We start from the raw sequence: 23,373 nt of genomic DNA on the forward strand, positions 1-23,373 counted from the left end.
TTCAGGGGATGATGTCTCAGGTGCTTGGGTCCTTGCCATCCATGTGAGAAGCCTGAATGGAATTCTGAGCGCTGCACCCCTGGATCAGTTTTGACTGTTGTGAACACTTTGGTCATAAACCAGTAGACAAATTTGTAAAAACAAACAAACAAACAAACAAACAAACAAAAAAACCTTTAATTTGCCCAAAGAGGTGAAGCAGATTTCTTGAGGATATGGTAGCATATGTTTCCGTTTCTTGATGTAGGGAAACTACTTTTTTTTTTTTTTTTTTTTTTTTACAAATTTATCTACTTGGGAAAACATTTATTCATTTATACTTTATTTAAATGGAAGAAAGTTGGAGAGGGAAAGTGATCTTCTCTTCACTGGTTTATGACCAAACACGATGGCAGGTATACCCAGATGTGAGGATACAATGCAGTATGTATCTCAGCTTTCAGAGAAAGATGGACTCCCAATGAGACTGTTAAGTATATGTTAAAAATAGGATGCTGGCCTCTTTGCCATTGTCCATGCCCACAATGATGGACATACTACTTTATGAAGAACTATACTATAGTAATAATACAGGGGAATTCAGTTGGCGGGGGGAACTTGTGCAGGGAGTAAGGGAAATCTCAGAGCCTATGGAACTGTATCGTAAAATGATAATAATAACAAAAAAAGAATTCTAAAGAAAGGCAAAGGCAATATCTTATGCTAATTTGGATCAATTGTAACTGGATACTCTATTTATTGGTATCTCTTCATTTTGAAATTAGAGGGAAATGTTTTTAAAATTGCGACAGTTGTTTCACAACTGCTTTTAACATATTTTAGTCAAAATTGCAATGGCTGATTAGAGCTCTTTTCTTATTGTCCCCTAGGGTGGATTTTGCCACATTAGTAATTTTGGTTTAAATTTTTATAACAAAAGGATGGTGTTTCACAGTAATATTACTTGCTCTCACTATACCCTAAGATTTACTGAGAAACATACAACTTAATACATTTCTGGTTAATTTCAATGATTTCCAGCTAAAGTTGTTGTATACAGAGGAATAAAATACTACATATATAAAAATATCAAATAAATTCAATCTAACCTTACGAATAATTCAAAAGAGGTATGGTGGTTTATCTCAGTGTATCAAGTCATCTAGATGCAAATACTATTTTTGGTATTTAGGTAAGTAATTTTATTTAGGTAATAACTTTTATATTTAGGTAAGTAATTTGGATAAATAATATTTAGGTAAGTAATTTTAGGTACTCAGTGCCTAAAATTATATGAAAAAGTGTTTCCTTAACAAGGCTATTTTGAATTAACTTGAAATGTTGCATGGTCTTCTATTTAGAAAATATCTTAATCCTAGATTTTTAGAAGACTATTTCAAAATATAAATAAGGCATTGATGCTGTTAGTGAGGTAGCTGATGCATGAAACATTTGTTTGAATAAAGATAGGTCATTTAAAATAAACAAATAACATTTTGTCCTATAGAAGACAGACTAAATTACTCCCTACTGCAACAAGAAAAATATGCAGAAATGTCCAAAGGTTTAGTTTAGTTATAGGAGATCTTAGGAAGTCACAGTTTCATACACATAAATCTTACAAGATTTGTATGTTGTACAATTCAATTGAGTCTTTAAAGTATTGTTTAATTTGTTAGTAACAATACAAAAGATATACTGACAGAAGTAGAATATAATCCTCTGTGGGAGCAGCAGTTTTTTGAGTTCTGTATATATATCAAAATACTTGTAAGTTGGGCCCGGCGGCATGGCCTAGCGGCTAAAGTCCTCGCCTTGAAGGCCCCGGGATCCCATATGGGCAATGGTTCTAATTCCGGCAGCTCCACTTCCCATCCAGCTCCCTGCTTGTGGCCTGGGAAAGCAGTCGAGGACAGCCCAATGCTTTGGGACCCTGCACCCGTGTGGGAGACCCGGAAGAGGTTCCTGGTTCCTGGCATGGGATAGGCACACACCGACCGTTGCGGCTCACTTGGGGAGTGAAACATCGGATGGAAGATCTTCCTCTCTGTCTCTCCTCCTCTCTGTATATCTGACTTTGTAATAAAAAAAAAAAAATAAAAATAAATCTAAAAGAAAAAATACTTGTAAGTATTTGAAGATATTTATTCTCCTTTCAATAGCTCATGCATGATTGATAACACTGTCTATTTTCTGGCAAGTCTTGTCAGCTTTCCTACCTGATTCTTTTAAAGTGTTCCATGTTATGTGATGTTTGAATGGGCTAATTCTTCAAGTATATATTTTCCTTCTTGGGGACTACGGAAACACATTTTGTATTGAGATTATCTCTTGTGTTCTATACTGCCTTTCTTAAGTTGTGATTTTTTTCTTGGAAAGAGCTGAATTTTGAAAACATTAAGATGTTATTTTTAGATATATACTTATTTTGAAATAATTGAAAACTCACTTTTTGGCAATGGCGGATTTTAGTTTATAATTCACTGAATAACATTGACTGAACGGATAGATCTTATCTCAATGTTATATAGGAATCTTATTTTCAGCAGATATTTTAAGTCCTCTTGGCATCTTTGACAGAATTCCAAAAATATCTGAGTTCTAAATTTTTCAGACTTTGGTATTTCCAGTTAGGTCCTTGGAAATGTCAGAGGATAGGTCTTTCATTTTCCGAGATCCTCAGAATCATAATGCTTTTATTTTCACCATGAATTTCATAAGTTCACCATGTAGGAGCCTCACAAGACTGCTCTTTTTCTCAAGTTAGCCCAACAAAGCACATAAACACCTCATTTTATAACAGCGCACCATGTCTACATACAACGGAACACCTCCTTGAACTCCCACCCCATTATAGGACATTACTGGACTACAAACAACTGTGATTCCATTTTAATCTGCTGGTGCTCCAAATCCCAACTCCCTTGAGCAAGAGCTGAGAAGACAAGTCCCGGATATATGACCAATGATTTATATTTTTTCTTGTTACAAGACTGTTTTTGGCTGTAACCTCCGACCCTGTTATCAGTGCTTTAACTTGTACAAATTGCTTATTGCTCCCACCTGTACTGTCTGTGCGCTTGTCTGATTAACACTGTGTTTTGCTTTACTGCTTTTTTCTGGATTTTCTTACTACCCAAAATGTGCTTTGAGCATTTAAAACCCTACACTTCAGAGGTTCAGGTCAGTAGTCCATCAGCATCTTGCTGTATGGCTGCCATTCCTGCCATCCTGGTCAGTGAGTAAATACTCCCCTGAGCATCTAAACGTCTGCCTCCGACTCATTTCTGGGATAAATTTGTTCAGCTTGCAATAATAGGAGATGGCTCAAAAGACAGTTGTGCTCTGTCACCCTATCAATATCCATAATCAGGTTTCATGGAGCAAGGACCAAAAGCAACCTCTTGCATTCATTCTCCAAAAGTTCAGCTTCACCTCTGTATTCCTCCCCAGTTGACAGCCTGCAGAGAGAAAGCCCACCCATTCCCCAATCCAAGTTTTAAAAAGGTAACAAAAATTCCACAAATGTCAGTTCAGCCTCAATCAACGTTTGCTGCCCCATAGTTCTCCATTGCTCTATGACCTGGATGAAGTTTCAGGCTTTCTACCCCATGATTCTCCTAGGCAAATGTTGGCAATTGACTGCCTCTCAGGTATCTGAATAAAACTCTTCTGCCTGTGAGTCTGTGTTCTGCTTTCTTTGCTTCATCACTTTTTCTTTCTTACTTAGTGCAGCTGTCATGTCTATAATGTACCTCATTTATATTCCCCGCCGCTACCAGACCAACTCCCCTATGGAATTCAAAGTCCAGCTGTAAACGAAAACGGAAGCAGATTTTTACTTCTTAAGTCTAACTCTCTAAAGGGCATTAATGTGTTTTTGTTCTTTGTTTCCGCCTACTATTCTATGTTTCGTGTCTTTATTTGTTGGGTTATATCTCGAATGATGGGTTAAGAAACCGCAAGCTATCAGCTTCTGATTTTCACTACTGTGTTCACTTACAGATCGCTTTCCCTTTGTGAATATTCAGAATTTATATTTAAAAATGAAGTTTCCTCCCACGGATCATGTACTTAAATAGGTTGAGCTACTAAAAGGAGACATTGGACCCAAAAGTTCTTGTCCTGTTAATTTTGTAACAAAAAGGATACCATATCTATCACAAAATAAAGAATAAATATATTCCAATAGTCAATAGTTAATGGCACATCTAAAACAAAAATATGGCAGCAGAGAAGCACCCACATTTGCTTGCAAATTTCATTATTAAATTACTAGGGAAAAATTATGAACTATAAAAAAAAACCTTCCTGTCACACCGTAGAGAATGAAGGAGTTCAAATAAAAATCACACTTTTAATCTTTTAAGTTAAATTTATAAAGAAATTTAATTAAGTCTTTCAAAGATGTGAATATATATATTAAATTCCATATATGTGTGTATTTTTCTCCTCAGTGTTAATTAACCCCGCGACTCCGTTTCCAGGATGAAGCGGCCATTTGCTCAGTGTCGCCCTCTGGCGGCATGTATGTGCATGTTTTGGGACCTAGGCAAGTAAATTAATTCAGTGCTGTGCCTATAATATGCCTTATTCAAAATAAACAAATTAAATTTGATTAAGAAACACCATAGAATCTCAATACTCTGTTCATCTAGTCTACATACAAAGGAAATTAATATGTAGACTTTTGGAAATATGGATATATTTTGTATCATTCAATATTAATTATTATTCAAACTGGATGTAGAGATTTACTAACATCTCAACCCAGAAGGATGAAGGGAAAACTTAATTTTACTTTTTTTTAAAAGAAAGGTTTTACAGTTTATTTATTTATTTATTTATAGATTCATTTATTTATTTTATGATCTCATTCCATAGGCTCAGAGATTTCTTTCCCTTTCTCCTTAATATCCTCCCCCCACCAATTTGACAGAGTGTGAATTCATTGAGTCATTGTCAACAAACCATTTTCTGATAAAGTGATTCCAACTGAGGAAAAAATTCCAAGTTAAAAAAAAAATGTATTTTGGCTCTAAGCATTTATGGTATTTGGAGGAAAATACCTCTTTTATGTAGATTATTTTATTCAGACATGGAAATTATGAAAATTTTGGAATTCTTATTAAATCTAAGCTGCTTCTTAAGATGGCATTATTAATCATTAGATACCATACAGGTATTTTTATATTTCTAATTCATTATTTTTCATTTCCATTACATAATTACATTTTTCTTGAAGGAAAAAGGAGAGTACAATAATTTTTAACTAAGTGAATTGCTATTGGTTGAGAAGAGCTCAGTGAATTTTCTTCTAACAGAATACTGAATTGGCAATTAAGTAAGGAAACACAGTTCAAAAATAAGGTACTCATTGGGTTTCCAGGAAGCTCTATTCAATCTCATGCAGTTATTTGCCATATAGTACATATTAAGAAGTTAGGGAGATCATAGCATATACACTCTTACAAGAGTACATCAAGGGGCCTGGTGCGGTGGCCAAGTGGTTAAAGTCCTTGCCTTGAATGTGCGGGAATCTCATATAGGCGCCAGTTTTAATCTCGGCAGCTCCACTTCCCATCCAGCTTCCTGCTTGTGGCCTGGGAAAGTCTTGGAACCCTGCATCCACGTGGGAGACCTGTAGAAAGTTCCTGGCACCTGGCGTTGGATCAGTGCAGTACTGGCTGTTGGGGTCACTGTCTCTCCTCCTCTCTGTATATCTGCCTTTCCAATAAAAATAAATAAGCCTTTGAAAAAAAGAGTACATCAAAAGTTCAAAGAAAAATAGAATTAAAGATAAATTTACTTTAACCTAAAACTTTGTGCAGACATACTTAAATTATTCAAAAAGTGTATTTTTTGTGAATTCATAGAAGACACTCTATGTACGTGATAGTTAATGGGCATGTATGTAAAACAGACAATAAGATAACTCTTGTGTATAATAATGTGTTAATGATACTTCTTTTAGTTCATAAGGAAAAACATAAGATCAAAATGCTAGGACTCGTGGTGCAGTTCCTTAAGTTAACATGTGCCTTTCCTTTTCTGGCAGCAATTCAAAGACATTACACTGGCTAGTTTTAATAAGTTCTCCAGAAGCACAGATCCAGAAAGGGCTGGAGTCATGATTTAATTGTCAGTCTACTTTTGAACTGTGATTCCTGGCCCAATATGTCACACAATCTTGTGAACAAAACCGCTTCCTTGAGAAAAGATAAAACAAACTGTGACATTTTGACTCAGATAAGGGTTTCAATTCATGTGAATATTAAAACTCAAGTTTTAACATATGTTTGGACACACTCTGGCATCAGTGTGAGGACTCACTTGCATGTGCTACACATCTGTATTGAAACAATAAAGCATATATTCTATTGACATTTTCAAAAGAACACTGTTTGCAAAACTGTAGCGTAAATTGTTAAGCCAGGATAAATAATGTGCTAAGACTATAAACACAGTCAAAGTTACCAGCTCTTAAAAAAAGACTGCCATTATTGCTACTAGATAAATTATGCAAGCTTAGGCTTTAAGTCTATTGATTTGCCAGACAGACAACTAAAATGCATTAGAACTATTACCCTGTTTGGAGGTACATTTTGTGACTTCATAAAATGTCATTTCTGTGGTTTAACCATACTTGTTCTATCTTACACACACACACACAAATCACTAGAAGCACATCTTTTGCATGCAAATGCAGTTCTGAAGCTGATTTTTCTTTTGACCTTAGTTTTCATCAAATATTATCTAGTTCATCTGAAATTATATTACATTTAAAAAGGCATTTCTGATGCACTGATTTTGAATCTTCGGTAAGAATCTAAATATCTATGTAACAATTATTCAATGAGATAAGTTCTTATAATTTTATGATCTAAAATTTATGGAGTCTGATATGTACCCATTTTCTTAATATGTACTAAATATTTTCTTGTTCAAAACTTTCATGGTTAAGGCCTAATTATCATCATATAACAGATGATGGAAGCAAAACTGAACAAATGTTACATGGCAAGTGAATGTCAATAACAAGATGCTGTCCCTCAGAGCCTGTACCCAGAGTACACAGCCAAAACCATTTACTGCCTCAGGTTTTCAATAGGCAACTAACAGTCTTTAATTAAAAGAAAACACATATAGTAATAACAACAACAAGAGAGCTAGCTTTTGTGTTCTCACTGAGAAACCAATAGTATTATTTAATCATTTAAGATATTTGAAACGGTTGTTTATGCCAATCTTGTTTGTTTGCGGAGAGGTCCACCAAAGCCAGAAAAGAAAAAGTCTGTGAAGCTCATGCTTCTAAAGTGAGCCCCATCGATGCTTTTAATCCAGGAAGGGATTCTCAGCTCTGCTTGTAGCCATGGTGACTGGAAAATCAAGATTATTTTCGCACAACGATGATACAGAAGGCAACAGAATTTCATAACGTTAAAGCAACCTAAATTTGGGATAAAAATAATCCAAAGTTTGAAGTACACTTGCTTGAGCCCACCTGTACACATTCTTTTAGAAGATATTTTAACTTAAAAATAGAGAAAAAAGGTGTTTTTTTTGCTCTAGATATTGTTATACAAATATTCAAAGCTCAACGATCTACATGTGAAAAAGGATATATTGTTACAATATATTTTAAATAATTTTATTATGAAATCCACTCAAAAGTGAAGTGCTTCCGAAAGTTCTAAATTTTACCTGTTCAATTCTGTAAGTTTTGCTCCAATAGGTTAAATCAAAGAAATTCTTCTCCACCCCATCTCTTCCTCTCACATTAAAAAAAGGAGGTGATTATAGTGGGTACATTTCCAATGTGAGACAGACATTGCCCTTTTGCTTAAACCTCTGGAGGGAGATTTTATGTTGATCTACCTGCCTACACATTTGTGATCACATAGACCTTTTCTGAAACTGTAATCTAGCTTTGCCAAAATCCACAATCTGTATTACTATATTAAAGGCTTCAAATATAAAACTGTGGGAAGAAACAATTTTGTGCATGTGTTCACAAACCAAGCTTTCCTATTAAAAATAATCGAACAAGAAAAAAAATCTGCTGTTCCAGTTGATTGTATCTAATATGTTGACCCCGGTAGGTGAACTATTGCTCTGTTGTGGTATATAGAATGGCTGGTCCTAAAGTAGCAGGGAGTTTTGAAATAGCGTCATTAATTGTTTTTAAATACAATTCTACTGATATGATTTCTTAAGCAGGAAACATAGCTGGAAGAGTTTATACATAAGCAGTTCCTAACGCCTTCTTAATGAAGCTATTGATGGAACAAATTAAGATATTTATAAGGAGAAGATATGAAGAATCATGTCAATAAATGACAAATGGACTAGTCTATATATATGAGGTTCTTTAATAGTCAGATAACAAAATAACCCTCTGTATTACTGTTTTCTAGACTAGTCACTCAATGGGTTCCTTAAATATAAAGCTTATGCCTGGGTTTCAACATATGGGCTTCACCTTGCCATCACTGCTGTGACCAATCTTGAAAATTATTCTTTATGTCAATGGTGTAATCAAAGTTAAATACTGAATGTAGAGTTATTTGCAGACTGCCCAGCCACCTGGCTGCAGATTGATTGCATTAGAATTGCTGAGATACCATTTTGTTCTCATTGGACTCAGTAGAAATAATCCACATAAAGATTTTCTTCTATTGCCAGCAGCATTTTGAAGTTCTCAGCCATCTAACAAATTGTGAAATGCTAGGTTCACCATCCTTATGTCTTAAATAGCATTATTTTGACTGTGAAACTCATCACACATATACGCACATGCACACACACAGGCACACACACAGACACACACACATGCATGCATGCACACAGTGGAAAAGGTATGTTCACTGCTCCATCCATGTTTAATTTCATTTGGATGTAATTGGTCAAGTAGCATGGAGATATGGTCTTGGGGAATGCTATTTCATGGCAGAACTTGGGAAAAGTTTACATAACGAGAGGTAAAATATAGTCTGATACTATATCTGATAAATGGTAGCATTCTGCTTTAGCAAGAATGCACAAACCAAGGAAATTAGTGCGGAAGATAAACAAATCCAGGCTATATTATTTCTAAGAATTATTATTCTAAGATGTATTACATAACAAGCAGAACGTTGAACTTAATACTGTTACTAATGGAATGTACTATATGTATCTTGGGGGAAATGGTACGGGGGAAAAGAGGAGGGACAAAGGGAAATCCTACACCTACAAAATTGCATCATGGAAAACAGTAAAAGTAATTTCATAACAAAGCTAGATGTGTGTGTGTATTCATGTACAAGTGCTGCTTCCTTCTACTTAGAGTTTGTACTTCAAATGTTGGAGGTTTAAGTTCTAAAAAGAAGAAGCCCTCCTCCAGGGCATAATTAAATTTCTCTTGAACTACTGCTTTCAGTTTCCATTGCACTGCTTTGGGGTTTATTTCTCAAATGCAATAGGAAGTTTATTATCCTAATATCATTGGTGAAGTAGGTTGAGGGGTGTGGTAAGAAATCAGTGATTTGGGGAGGGGTGGGGAGAATCCCAGTACCTATGGGACTATGTCACATGGTACAATGTAATTAATAAAATAAAAAAAATTCTAAATAAAAAAAAGAAATCAGTGAAAGCCGCAAATCAAGAAAACTTGCTCTTACTATTTCCAGCTTCAGTAGAAGTCAGTTTATTATCAGATATGAGTTTTAGATTATAAAATTAACAGTAAGAATATATTTATTAAGATATGTGCTGAAATATTATCTCACATTAAGGCAAATCTGCAGTGAGTCTTCAAAGTAGGTCATTGGGGCCCAATGCAATAGCCTAGCAACTAAAGTTCTCGCCTTGAATGTGCCAGGATCCCATATGGGCACCAGCTTCAATCCTGGTGGCCCTGCTTGCCATCCAGCTCCCTGCTTGTTACCTGCGAAAGCAGTCGAGGATGGCCGAAAGCCTTGGGATCCTGCACCCATGTGGGAGACCCAGAAGAGGCACCTGGCTCCTGGCTTCAAATCAGTTCAATTCCAGTCCCTGTGACTGTTTGGAGAGTGAACCATCGAATGAAAGATATTTTCCTCTGTCACTCCTCCTGTCTGTATACCTGACTTTGCAAAATAAAAATAAATAAATCTTTACAAAGTTAATCATAACTATTAAATATCACACCTTAAATTGCCATAGGATGAGAACTATAATAATTTTACTCAAATTTCACTTCATTTTGTTACATAAATGTTTTTCAAAATATTAACTGATAGTATTTTTTTTCTTTTGCATTGCTTTATAAATTGTATAACAAAGTTCATTTTATATTTTAAGCTTTAAGTTATGGGTTATCAAAGAGTAGATTGTCATTTAGCTGCACGATGAAGTGAATTCTCAATTTAGAGAATTTGATGAGTCCTATTTATCGTGAAAATGGGTACTTGCATCATTTCTGAAAGAATATGATAAATACCTATTATTATTATTTTTTTGCATCAAGTATCACAATGTTTATTGATAGATACAAGTATATAAAATCAGGGCATGAAAATGGCTTGATAAATTAAGTAGGCTTAATTTCAATACTATAATAAGAGGGACCAATTCAAATTCTCACCATTTGTTTCACACCCACAAAAACCACTTCAAGGGCATTAACGATCTCTCAAAACTGATCAGTTTTGTGCAAGTAAACCATGTTTCTTTTTAAAAAGACTTGTGCACTTGCCCAGGCTCAAGGATATTAAAATCTAGCACATAAAGCCCATGAATAGAGGTAGAAATACAGACAATATACTATTACGGCAACAACCATCAATTACAGTTAAGAATTTCTCTGTAACAACCAAATGGATAATCAAATATTGCAACAACTCAAGTATTACTGAGCAAAGTGCATTTCTACAGTATTCAGTGTTGCTATTCATTTTTTTTTTTTTAGCTAACTTAAAAACAGCCTATGGTAACTGGCAGCAAAGAAGGTCCTTGCAATAGACTGCCTCTGCTTGAGAACTTAGGATGTAGTTATTGCATGCTGCTAATATACTATCTAAACATTAAAGATACTCCTGAAATATTTGATGGTAGACTATGATTAAGACATTACACTACAAAAAACCTTACGCAGAAGGAAATCCTAACTGACGTGCTTCTGCTTTAAATATTGTGAAAACATTACAGCAGAATGAATTTTCGCAGTGGTTAGGTCAAATGCAGTTCCACCATAGCAACAGTATGTTTTGCACAATTTAAGGCTTTGGCTGGTTCTTTAGTCAGCTTCTTCCTCCGATTCTTCTTCCTCAGCGGTTTCTAGCCAGGTTAGCCATTGGTTCACCTGGAACAAAGCCTTGCCCTTTCCTGGAAACTCTTGGGTTATATCTTCTTTCCAAGCCAAAAAAGCTTCTTCCTCAATGATTTCCATGTCATAAAAGTGAACAAAAAAGCGGAGTAACATGCCTTTTGGGAAGTTGCTGTTGTAGCAGTGCACCTGAAGGGCGTACAGGGCGCTGACCTGGAGATCTACGTGATCATGAAGGAACTTCTGCATTACTGGCTTGAAGGAAAGCAGCAGTTGTTTTTCCTGCTCTAACTGTTCTTTGGAAGGAGCAGAGGAAGAATCTGTTTCATCGCTGGGTGGGTTTACTTCACTAGAAATATACTGTAAGAAGCTAGTCATCAAGATGTTCACAAATCCTTCATCTACATGAAGTTTGGGAGAGATGTTATCTTTAATCCATTTGTATATGGTTTGAGGGGATGGATCCAACTTCATTTGCTTCAAAAGTTCTTTCTCCAATTTGAGGAGGGGGAACAAGAAACTTAGTCCCTTTCCTTCCAAAATCTCCAACATGCGGTCCTTATTCTGATCAATTTCTGGGAGCATTTTCTGCATATTGACCTTGCTTTAAATAGCTATTATTTTAACTATTTTTCTCAAGCGTTGTAATTGCCAGGGTTGTTAATACAATACTAGGGTCCTAGAGCTTCTTCTGTAATACTTGGGCCATATTTTGCTGCTTTCTCAGGAGCAATAGCAAGACAGTGGATGAGAAGCAAAATAGCCAGAATCAGATGCCTAGATGAGATGCTGGGATTGCAGAATGGGGATTAGATGGCTGTGCAAAATGCTGACCCAAGCATATTTTTTTTAATGTGAGTTGCCTACATTGATTATAGTTACCAAAGATATCAGAAACAGACTTTTTTGTTAGCCTTCTAATTTCCTAAAAATGTAGTGTTTCTGTAAACTTACTTGAAAAGATTTGGTTTTATTAACGTTTGTATCTGTTGTATATAATATACAAACACAAGAAATTAAGAGGGCCAGTGTTGTTCACATCTAGTTAAGCCACCATTGACAGTGGTGAAGTCTCATATAGGGGCTGGTTTGAGGTTGGACTACTCCACCTCCTATCTAGCTCTCTGTTTATGTCCTTGTGAAAGCCCAGAAAATCGCTCAGAAACTTGGATGTCTATACCCGCCTAGGAAAACAAGATGGGATTTCAGGATCCTAGTATAGGCTGACACAGATTTGACTATTGTGACCATGCAGGGAATGAAACAGATGATTGAACTCTTTCTAAGCCTGCATAGACAGGGCCTAACATACTGACCTTTAAACGCCAAGATGTCTCTGCTACCTTTGATCCTATTAGTAATCCTGCTTTACCTCCCAATAACTAAACATACCCTTCCATACGACAGATAACATCACTGGCAGAAATAGCCTTACAAAATCCTCAAGCACTGGGTCTTCTAACCAAAATAAAGGGGTACTTGCATATTTTTACAAGAGAAGGGTTGCTATTGTATCAATGAATCAGGCATAATAGAAACTAGAGACAAAAATTCACGATCAGTATGCAACTAACTCAACAATTGACAAAACTTGGACAACAGCTCTGGTCTGAATATTTGGGGATCCCCACTCATGTCATGGCTCATCCCAGTATTCACTCCAATAATAATTACAGGCTTCTTACTAACCATTACCCCTTGTTCATCCAAAAAAAAAAAAAAAGTCCTTGAAGCCTCATGGGTCACTTTCAACCAGATGCTGCCCCACCCTTATAATCTGGTGCACCTGGAACCTCTTCTGGACCTCACCTACGGACAACGCCACTCAACAGTAGAGAGAGAGAGTTGGGGGTTCGGCGGTGTGGCCTAGTGGCTAAGGTCCTCGCCTTTATCCCATATGGCTGCTGGTTCTAATCCCGGCAGCTCCACTTCCTCTCTATCTCTCCTCCTCTCAGTATATCTGACTTTGTAATAAAAATAAAATAAATCTTTAAAAAAAAAAAAACAGTAGAGAGTAGCCAGATCGACTTTGTTGCCCCTTTTTCTATTGCAAAGAGGTTGGGATGACGGTTACCATGGCTACAGAGCTGGGCAGAGTTTGCATCAGACTCGAAGCATCACTGGGACCTCCAGTCGGACCATGAAGAGGTCGTGCAGATCTGGCATGCTGCCAGGGTAATGGAGCCCTGAAGGTTCAATGACACTCTCTGGCCAGCTGGCATTTCCTCTCCTGATAAGGACCATAGCAGCACCCACTTAGATTTCCACATCAGGAGGGGTATAAAAGCCTCCTGAACACTTCCTTTCATGCTCTCTTATTCCTTTCCTTTTCGTCCCTGTGGCACTCTGCTTTCTCTTTGCCTTTCCCTTGTGCAGAGTTAAGGTCCTAGAAGGGACTTCTCCCCAATAAAGCCCTCTTGTCAACAGTTGGCCAAGGCTTTTTTCTTTCCCTGGTGGCCAGTGAACCTTACATTAGAGAGTATATAAGGGAATTAAATAAATACCCTTATAAAGAATTAAGTACACTCTAACTAGATTATATTTTAAGACTAGAAAATCAAAAATACATTCTATCACTTTTGTTATAAAAGAACCTTTGAGTTGTAAAAATGGATATTCATCTAATTAAGTTAATTAGGGTAAAGCTTTAGCAGATAAGAAATATTAGCAAGAATAAACAAAATATAACGTAAAATGCCTTGTTTTATCAGTAAAAGAAAACTTTTGTGGTAAAATGACTACATATAACTTATACTTTAATAGTTCCTAAGATTCAGTACTCAGATCATAGAATAAAAACAAAAATCTACCTATATTCAATTTAACAAGCTGTTCCAGAGTTACAAGCAATTACTTTCATTTTCATTATTCTTCTTACAATTTAGGGTCGTTTTTCTGTTAAAAGGTGAGGACAATGTTAAGTATAAAACCACAAAAAATCACTTGATTTGAAACATTATGTTCCTATTTCAACTAGCTTCTATAATTTTATTCATTTACATTTCAATACTTCAACAATTAAACTCTATTTTGATGCTTATACAAGTACTGCATGCCTTTTATCTATTCCACGTATATTTTCAATTATCTTAATTTGTTGTAACATTTTTAATTTAGACATTCACTGAAAAATATTAAACAATTTAAATGAGTAAAAAGAAAAAATGATATTTAAACATAGTATTGTTTAAATAGTTCAATTTTGCAAACATAATTTTTTGCCATAATATTCATTTTAATCTGTAAAATATGAATTTTAGATATAAATGTAAATTTATATCTATTGACAGCTTACAAGTTAAAACAAGAGATAGTTAAAAGAGCTTATGAAAAGAAAAAAGATAAGGATATTTTACTGTAAAATAATATTTGAATATATACATATGAAGAATCTTCAAACAGCTCCTGAAAAATGCATACTGTAAAAGAAAATGAATGGATACCAAAAAAATTAAATACCTTTAACACCAGATTCCTAAAGTAGTTTTAATTATCTTCTAACGATTCATTATACATTATTTTTTTGTGAAACAACATAGGGGCTATTTTTCATTCAGTGATAGATTGCGCATTTTCAACAACTAAGCAATTTATCTTTCATCAAATTAAGAATAATTTGATAAGCTAATTATTTGAGCCCAAACTCAACTTCCTGTTTTAAATTTCTGCGGATACACATTTTGGGAGAAAGGAATTGATGAAATCCTGGATTGACTTCCCCCCTCCTGGATTCAACTTGTTCCAGTCCTGGCTTTTAAAAAAGGATTTTTAAACTAATATCTTATTAAAATGCAATGTAGATATAAGGAAGTCATTTAAGTAAACAGATGAGTTTTTTTTGTCCTGTCACGCCATTCATAACCGATCTCCAAAATGAGGACTAAGCATTACTAGTACTCAGAGACCTCACTATACGTCATTTCTCTTCTACTACTGTGAGAAGAAAGGAATATGCCTTTTACGTGATACTATTCAGTGATGCAAATTTAGTACTGTACACCAAATCATAAGAAACTATTCACATGCCTAAATATATTGCCCGTTGTTCATGTTGTTTTAGTATGTTCTTCTATAATAGAGTGCCTGCTGACTGCATGATTTTTATGTTTTTATTTTTCTTAAATTTCTCTACCTTTTCCAGACAGATCAATTTAAATAACTAATACCTGAATATGTTGTTAAGCAAAACCTTAAGAGTCAGTAAAACTTGTGTTTATTGATCATATACTATAAAAATACATCATTTTTAAAGATTTTTAGTTTTTATGATACAGTTCGAAAGGCTCAGGGATTTTGCCTTCTACTCTCCCTTCACACTCCTTCCGGTTCTCCAGCCACACAAACACACACACTGTTTTTTTTACATTACATGATGTGACACTGTTTCATAGGCTCTGGGATTCCGCCAATCCCTCCCTGTGCCCTCCCCCCATGGTGGATTCCTCCACCTTGTTGCAGTATTACAGTACAAGTTCAGTCAAGATTCTTTCTTTGCAAACAAATACCAAGCATAGAGTCCAGCATCTTATTGTCCGGATAAATTCAACAGTTTCTTGGGGAAACCATCTCTGGTCTGAAGGTAGAGCTGGCAGAATATCTTCCTGATCAATTAAAAACCCCAACATAACATCAACAGCATTTACAACATTATGGAATTAATTGACATGGTATTGAGTAACCAATATATTAAAAAAGTGCAGGTTCTTAACCACATCCTGTGACTACTTCATTAACATTTCAATTTTAGTTAATATACAGAACTGGCTGCTATAAACCTTAAAATGGTTATAGGGTACTATTCAGCTGTCTCATGTCTATTTTCATTTTAGTATGTAGCAGTTTATAGTGTTGAAGCATAATTTTGGCAGATTTTAGGATAGTCTAAACTGTCTTATAACTCTAACAAGGCATATGTCAACTGCTGAGGTGCAGAACAGTTTTCGGAGGGGTGTGCAGAGAAATCTTCAATATGCTAGTGAGGAGTGACTATTTTGTCCTACATGATTACAGTGGCATCGTGCTTCAGCAATACTTGCAAGTCCATCATTCTTCCATTTACATATTTCATGACATTGTCACTACAGACAATAATAGATATGCTTTGGCCATAGGCTGCTGAACACTCTTCCGCAGAAACAGTGTCTTTACAATATTTTTTAGTACTCTCATTTATATTCTCAGAACTCTTTCCAAATCCATGTTAACAGAAATGCAATGAACTCTGTTTTGGGGATCTAAGTACTTACTATTTATACATATCAGTAGTCTCTATTAAGAAATCAATTTTTTTTCAACCTGGATTTTTGAATGCTTTATGAGGCCATATTTACTCTAGCTACATTTTGAAAATGCTGTCTCCCAGGACGTGCTGGAACAAAAACAGAAGTATTTAGTATTCACAGGAGTTGGGAGAACAGCTGTTAGGAGCGTAGAGACTTTTACTCCAGCGTGAAGATCAGGGCTTAGCTCATTATCCCCAGCTTCTCCACAGAGATGGAACAGGTGAAGTTTTATTTACTTCACACTTTCATTCCAGAGCTCCTGTCTCCTTCAGATAGAGACGTTATGCACTGTTAACTTCATATTTGTATTTCCATACGATTCATCAATTTTATTTTCTTTTGTATCTTACCAGTACCACATATAGCTTTAAAAAAAAAACTTGTACATTTAAGTTAATTGAGTCCCATTTGGAAGTGACACATAAAATATTATACATAAGGGAATAGACTTCAAAAATGGAGAGAACAAAACCCAAGACGTATATCATTATTTGGAACTATTTGTCTGTTCCCACATCTAACATTGGACGTATCAATCAGCAATGAAAGTTGCCTTGGCTTATGAGCAAACTGCTTTCTTAAAAGAGCCAATGCTTCACATTTACTTTAATTTAAAAATAGATTGAATTTTTGCTAAAATGTATCCTTTGCATATAAATCAGTGACACATTTATGAGAACAGTTGCTGAACTAATTAAGAATATCTTTGCCTTAGAAAATTAATGATGAAATTCAATATTTTACAAAGAAAATTTGTTTTAACAACTTGCAAAGTATGTAGTAATGTTTTCCTCATGATTTAAATAGAAAAAAAAAGAAACTGACAACTAAATTACATTGCTGTGATACATTCAGAATGATGAGTACAATGTTTTTCACATTTAAATGGTTTCAAGATGAAAACAGAAGCATACTTGACAACTAAACCTAACATACTTGTATGTTTCAAACTATGCAGTAGGTGAGAGTTGCTACTCCTGTACCAATGGTCTAAAACTGTCAAGTGAAAATTGGAGTATCTTATCTTTTTGATGCCTTTAATAATACACCAACCATGTTTTCTTCACAGAATTAAGCAATAATGGCTTACCAAATGAAAGACTATATTCATTTTATATAAGGTTTTTATTTGTTTCTACCTTTTAACGTGGATGCTTAGTGCATCTGATTATTGTGAATAAAATGTGAATGACTGTTTCATGGGTAATTCAGAAAAAAATGGAAAATAAACAGAAGTATCTCAAATGGTCAAGGCATTGTTGTAGCATGTTTCATCATGTCGAGTACATGCAACCTGTACTAGAACAAAGGAGAGTCATCCCACCTCTGTGTCTGATACAGCTTCTGCTGGTGCATACACTGAGAGATACAGCTTAAGATTTTGTGCACCTGCCTGGAGATTTTGGCTCCTGACTTCATCCTGGCCAGCATTGCAGGAGTCAGCTAGCATACTAAACCTGCTCTCTTTCTTTCTCTAGTGGCCATGGAAAACAGTAAAGAACAGTCTCCGACATTGTTGGTACAAACAATGGCTTCCCTCTTATGGAAATGTAGAGTGATGGAGTACTGGGGTCCATCATGTACAGATATGGGGATATAATAGAACATGCATCCCTGCTTCAAGACGAAAGATGGATCCCAATGAAATTGTTGGACATGTGTACACAATGGAAGGCTGGACTGTCTGACATTGTTTTTACCAACAATATAGGGCTACACTTCAATAAGAGACTGATAGAATGATGATTCCTTATGAAGCACTACACTATTGTAACAAAATGGAAATAATCTGATGAGGGGTGGGAGTGTTTGGAAAAATGGTGCATTTTTCCAAAAAAAGTGAAGGACTTCCAAGTATTTAAAAAGGCATGCTGCAAACCTTTATTATCTCTTTAGGTCAAACCATTCAGACATCTTTGGCACTTTATGGTCTTATATGTTGTTACGATCAGCACCAAATGACAGTAGCTTTTTAAGGGTTACATTGAATGCCTCCTTCCCTAATCACCCTGGGTAAATTTTGTTTATCTGCCTGTGTTGATATTTAACTTAGTGCTTATCTCCCAACTCCGACTATTGATTCCTCTAATTTTTATTTGTTTATGCGATTTAGGTCTTTCAAAATGTTCTTTAAATATTATGCTTGGATTTTGATGGATTCAGTATTTATTAACTTATATTTATTGCAAAATATGAAGCGTAAGGCTTATCCACAGCAATCATACTCATTCACCAATAATCTGATTTATCAGTCTATTAGATGTAATTGCCAAGGGAACATTTCAGTTTGGACTTCTATTGAAAGGGACACCATAGATAGACAAGACAACTTAAAGAACATATATTCCTTACCGTTTATACACTCGGAAGTGCAGGTATGTGTTATCAAATGAAATATCTGGAGAGGGCTCACATTCTAGTAGGCACAGTCTCATTTTCTTCCTATAGTATCACAGGAAGAGATCTACAGGCTCCTGTCCTAATTATTTCAGCAAACTACATCTCCAAGGAACATACTGTTTGTAATTAGCATTTAAATACATGAAATTTGAGGGGAACAGATTTAATTCATAACATGTCCTCTTTGAGCTTTATTTTGACCTCAGCAGGCATTTTTCTTTAAAGCTGCCTACTCTACTGATTCTCTCTGTTAAACTTGAAGTTCTGCACTTAATTTTTTTGCTCTTGAATAATTACCCACTTTATTTTACATGCTTAGAATGAAAAATTATTTTGCTCTCCATAGTCTCCTTATAATTTATGCTTGCCTGAGTTCTGTTCTACATAAAATCAGTCCTGGTTGGGAGAGCTAATAATCACTTGGGTCCTACATGACTCTCTGAACAACTGATTGGTACCACTGCTTTGGAACCAGAGATAGGATAATTGCCCATTTCACTCTGGTGACATCATATTTTACAAGCAATTTACTGAGAAGTATTGGAGCCTCTTTGGGGAAAGGGCAGAAGGAAAAGGAACATACTTCTCCTTGGAATCAATAAGCAAAACTAACTCTCATTTATGCAAAATGTGAATGCAATGTAATCACTGAAAAAAGAATTCAATAAATGCATTAAATATTAAATAATGCAAAACAAATGATTAAAGAAGAGTATGATATAAAGCAAGAGATTATATCTTGATGAATAAAGGATGATACATATAGGAAAGATTTAAAAAGCTTGGTATATGCAAAGTTGAGCTCTAGAAAAAGAAAAAAATAAGCTTACATAGTAATGTGAAAACTGGGAAAAATGTGTGAAAAATTTTATGGCATGGATAAAACAGATCAAGCCATAGTTCACAAAATATGCATAAAACTAATTATAATATCTGTATATTTATTATATTTATTTATATTTAAACAAATGTCTTATTACAGTAAAGACATTGAAAATAAAGCAATGAGACTATATTGAAAACTGTTATTATTGTTGATTCCACAGCAGCAGCCCTAAAATTGACAGTGACTAGTTAAGAACAAAGAATGAAGCCTGACTATCAAAGCATGATACTTTCAAAAGAAGAGTGAGGGTAAAAGTCAACCTGAAATTCTAAATTCAGTGAAAGTTTTCATCCTACATTTCCAGACAAAGAAAATGTGATGTTTTCTCCATGCTAAAAAGAAAGAAACAATGGAAAACTAAGGGGAAGAAATCTAAGCAAAGGTCTTGAGAAAATTAGATATATTAGATGCAGAAGAGAATATGAACATTTCAAAAATTCAGAAAATTATAAGTGGTATGGGACAGAAAGCTCAAAAATAAATGCACATTATTTATGTAATGTGTGAAATGACATGCCCTAATGTTCAGGGTCTTTTTACTAATCTGCCCTGTGCCCATTGAATGTTTCTGTTGATGAAAGCAAGGAATGTTCTTCTGAATGCCCTGTAAAATTCAAAGGAATACAGTATGAAAGGTCAAAAAATAAACTTTTAGACATACACACTATCCTCATGAAGTAGGCATTTGTGGCAGGCGGTCTACAAAACCAACCTGATGGATAGAGAGAAGCAGGATGGCCTGTGCCTGGAATCTTGCGTTTGCAGTTGGGCTAAGGTCCAAAGCCATAGAGCTGTGCGCTTTAAGAATTTCCTTGAGGCAGACATACTGACTTCTGCAGCTGAGTCATGCTGCCTCCTCCTCATCAAGCATTAACTAGTTAACCTAAATAGGAATGTTGCTATCAAAATTGGTGTCCCATCAATTCCTATAAGATGACTCCCTAAGCAGTTCACTAAAAAGTTGAATGCAGTCAGTCTGTGGGGTAAGCTTACCTTGAGTATAGAAAGTATCTTCTCTTTGGCTGTTATAATCTTAAAATTGCATCTGTTTCATTCTTATTTGCTTAATTGTACGATTTATCTCTTCCCTTCCCAACCAGCTCAAGCTACTGCAGGTAGCTGTAATGTTGATTAAACTTTTTAATACAATTTAAAAAGCACTAACATTAAAAGAAATTAAAACTAAAGTGGGTGTCACTAAAATTCATTAATAAAAGGACATATTAAAAGGTAAACATAAACTTGTATGAGGATACCCCGAGCTCCACCCTGCTCCCGTAAGTTGGGAGCAGGACAACTTGGGTGAGTTCCATTTTTAGGGTGGGGGCAGATTGAAACCTCGGCAAGCTGGTGGTCTGCTGGGGGTGCTCCTATTCGGTGGAACTCGGCCGTAGAATGGCGTCAAACCCCGTGGGTGCGTTCTCGGTCCCCCCAGACCCAGGGGGCAACGGAGCCCCCAGATTAGCAGCCATGGGGGCCACCTCAGAGCTGGGCTAAGACCTGAGCTCCACCCTGCTCCCATAAGTTGGGAGCAGGACAACTTGGGTGAGTTCCATTCTCCAAACCCACAGCAGGGAGGCTGTGGGTGAGTCCTCTGTACTGGGCGACCAGTACACCAAGTGGTGCCAGGCTCTGCCTGCTGGCCGCCCAGCGGCGAGCTCAGAGGTTTTTACAATATGGAAAGCTATTTGGGGATACCCATCAATAGGCCCAACTTTGGTATAGGGGAGACAGGATTCCTTGCAATATCCAGGAACAGAGGCTTGAATCTCTAGGACAACACACCCACCGTCCTCGTTGGATGGTGAACAGGATTGGGAAGTGGCGCGATCTAGGGCCCGGGGGTTCAAACCTCCGGCAGCTGGGAGGTTGCCGGGGCACCACAGGTTGGGGCGTCTTTCTCAGATCCTGACTCCAGCCACCAGGTGCTCAAGGCGAAATGTGCCTGGGCCTGCCAGGATAGAGCACAGGTCAAGCTGAGTTGGGTCATTGCACCTGCTACTCTGCTTGAATCAAGGACGCGAAGCCACAAAGTCTAAAGCTGAGGCCAGGACAAATGAGGGACTGAAACAAGCTGAGTCACAGCAACCACTGGCAGGCATATGATCTACAGCTAGTAACAGGCCCAGGGTGGGAGCCAAGGGGATACCCTAACTGCGTTGAGGCTCCCTCCGGGGGAAACGTGTGCTGGAGTGGGGGCTGTGTTCTGGCCTGGAGATAGTTATGGTCTCCCAGGGCACTAGTGTGGGCTGGGATTGAATGCACCGGACTGTGCTGGACCCCAACACTGTCTGGTGTCCTGGATAACCAAGGTAAACATGAGACTGGCTAGGCTAGGTCTCGATCCCCTACTGAGCCACTTGTGAACTGCACGTGGGTATGGACGAGCCATGGCTGGGCTGAGACATCCTATAACAAGAACCAGAATGGGGTGAAAGCCAGCCAGGTTAAGCCGCTGTTCCTGCTTGGACAGGAGGTGGGCTGAGAAGAGCTGGCTCAAAAACCCCCTGGTATGCGCATAACTTGGCAATGGGAGAGGCTAAGAGGGAGGTGCCTGGGCAACTCCTCTGGTAAGATACAGACCCTCCAGGTTAGCGCAAGAAGCACGATGGGAAACAGCCCAGAATAGGCCATGGAAAATTTCCCACGGGCATACATTTGGCACGGGACAGGGGCAGACCAGGCTGAATCAGTGCATGTCATCCACTGGCAAATCCAAACACCAGAGCAGAGTGTAGGTTGGGCCGGTTTTGGTCGCGACAAAACCAGCGTACAATGTGGAATGTCAGGGCAAGGTTGCCGGTACTAGAATTGACTGCAGCGCCCACCCAGCACACATGAGAACCGGGAAGGGCAGAGCCTACATGGGGATTTAGGGGCTGGTCCCCTCGCCGGACAGCTACCCCTACTGGAGAGCGTGGGCTGGGTTGGGGACAGACCACACTAAGCAGGGCTGCAACACCTGTGCACCGCATGGGACCTAGACCAGGAAAAAGCCAGGTTGAGCAAATTATCCCCTGCTGGGGCAAGCATAAATTAGAGTGGATGAGGATTGTAAGAACTTAGACGCAGCACCAGCTGGCAGAGGCTGGCTCTGGGGGCTAATTCTGTTAAGTCAAGTTGTGGAACCACCCGAAGAGTGCATAGACTGGGACAGGGAGAGGCCTAGGAGAGAAACAATGGGTTCCCCCCTCCTGGGTCACTGCTCCCGCGGGAGGACATGATAACTTGGAAGGGGGCCGGGGTGGCTAGATGGAGAGGAGCTCAGCAACATCGGTGGGGGCTGGATGGCTGAGTTGGTTAGTTAGAACTAAGCTTTAAAACCCAGGGACAAATACAAGAGCTAGATGGGATGTGGGACAGACTGGACTAGTCTGCTATACGCACAGGCAAACCAGGATAGGGGCTGGCCTAATGGGGGATATTGTGGGTAGCCCTGACTGGGCTGCAGCCCCCACTGGCTGATGTAGGTGCCGAGTGGATGCTGGGCAGAACCAAACTGGTCTGCAACACCCACTGGTTCCAGTGCAACGCAAGTC

At 37.3% G+C, this 23,373-nt stretch overlaps 1 protein-coding gene across 1 annotated transcript; it reads right to left on the reverse strand.

The window, feature by feature from the left end:
• Positions 1 to 10,453: 10,453 nt before the first annotated feature.
• LOC101533799 (eukaryotic translation initiation factor 4 gamma 2-like) lies at positions 10,454 to 11,868 on the reverse strand. Its single transcript, XM_036494025.2, has one exon. The coding sequence runs from the start codon at positions 11,858 to 11,860 to the stop codon at positions 11,237 to 11,239; it is 624 nt and encodes a 207-aa protein (XP_036349918.2). The 5' UTR covers positions 11,861 to 11,868; the 3' UTR covers positions 10,454 to 11,236.
• Positions 11,869 to 23,373: the final 11,505 nt, after the last annotated feature.

The sequence above is a fragment of the Ochotona princeps genome, chromosome 1 (genome assembly GCF_030435755.1).
Source record: "Ochotona princeps isolate mOchPri1 chromosome 1, mOchPri1.hap1, whole genome shotgun sequence".
Classification (NCBI taxonomy): Eukaryota; Metazoa; Chordata; class Mammalia; order Lagomorpha; family Ochotonidae; genus Ochotona; species Ochotona princeps.

Excerpts from the sequence above, each read along its gene's own strand:
- LOC101533799 (XM_036494025.2), bottom strand. The coding sequence starts at position 11,860 with ATGCAGAAAATGCTCCCAGAAATTGATCAGAATAAGGACCGCATGTTG.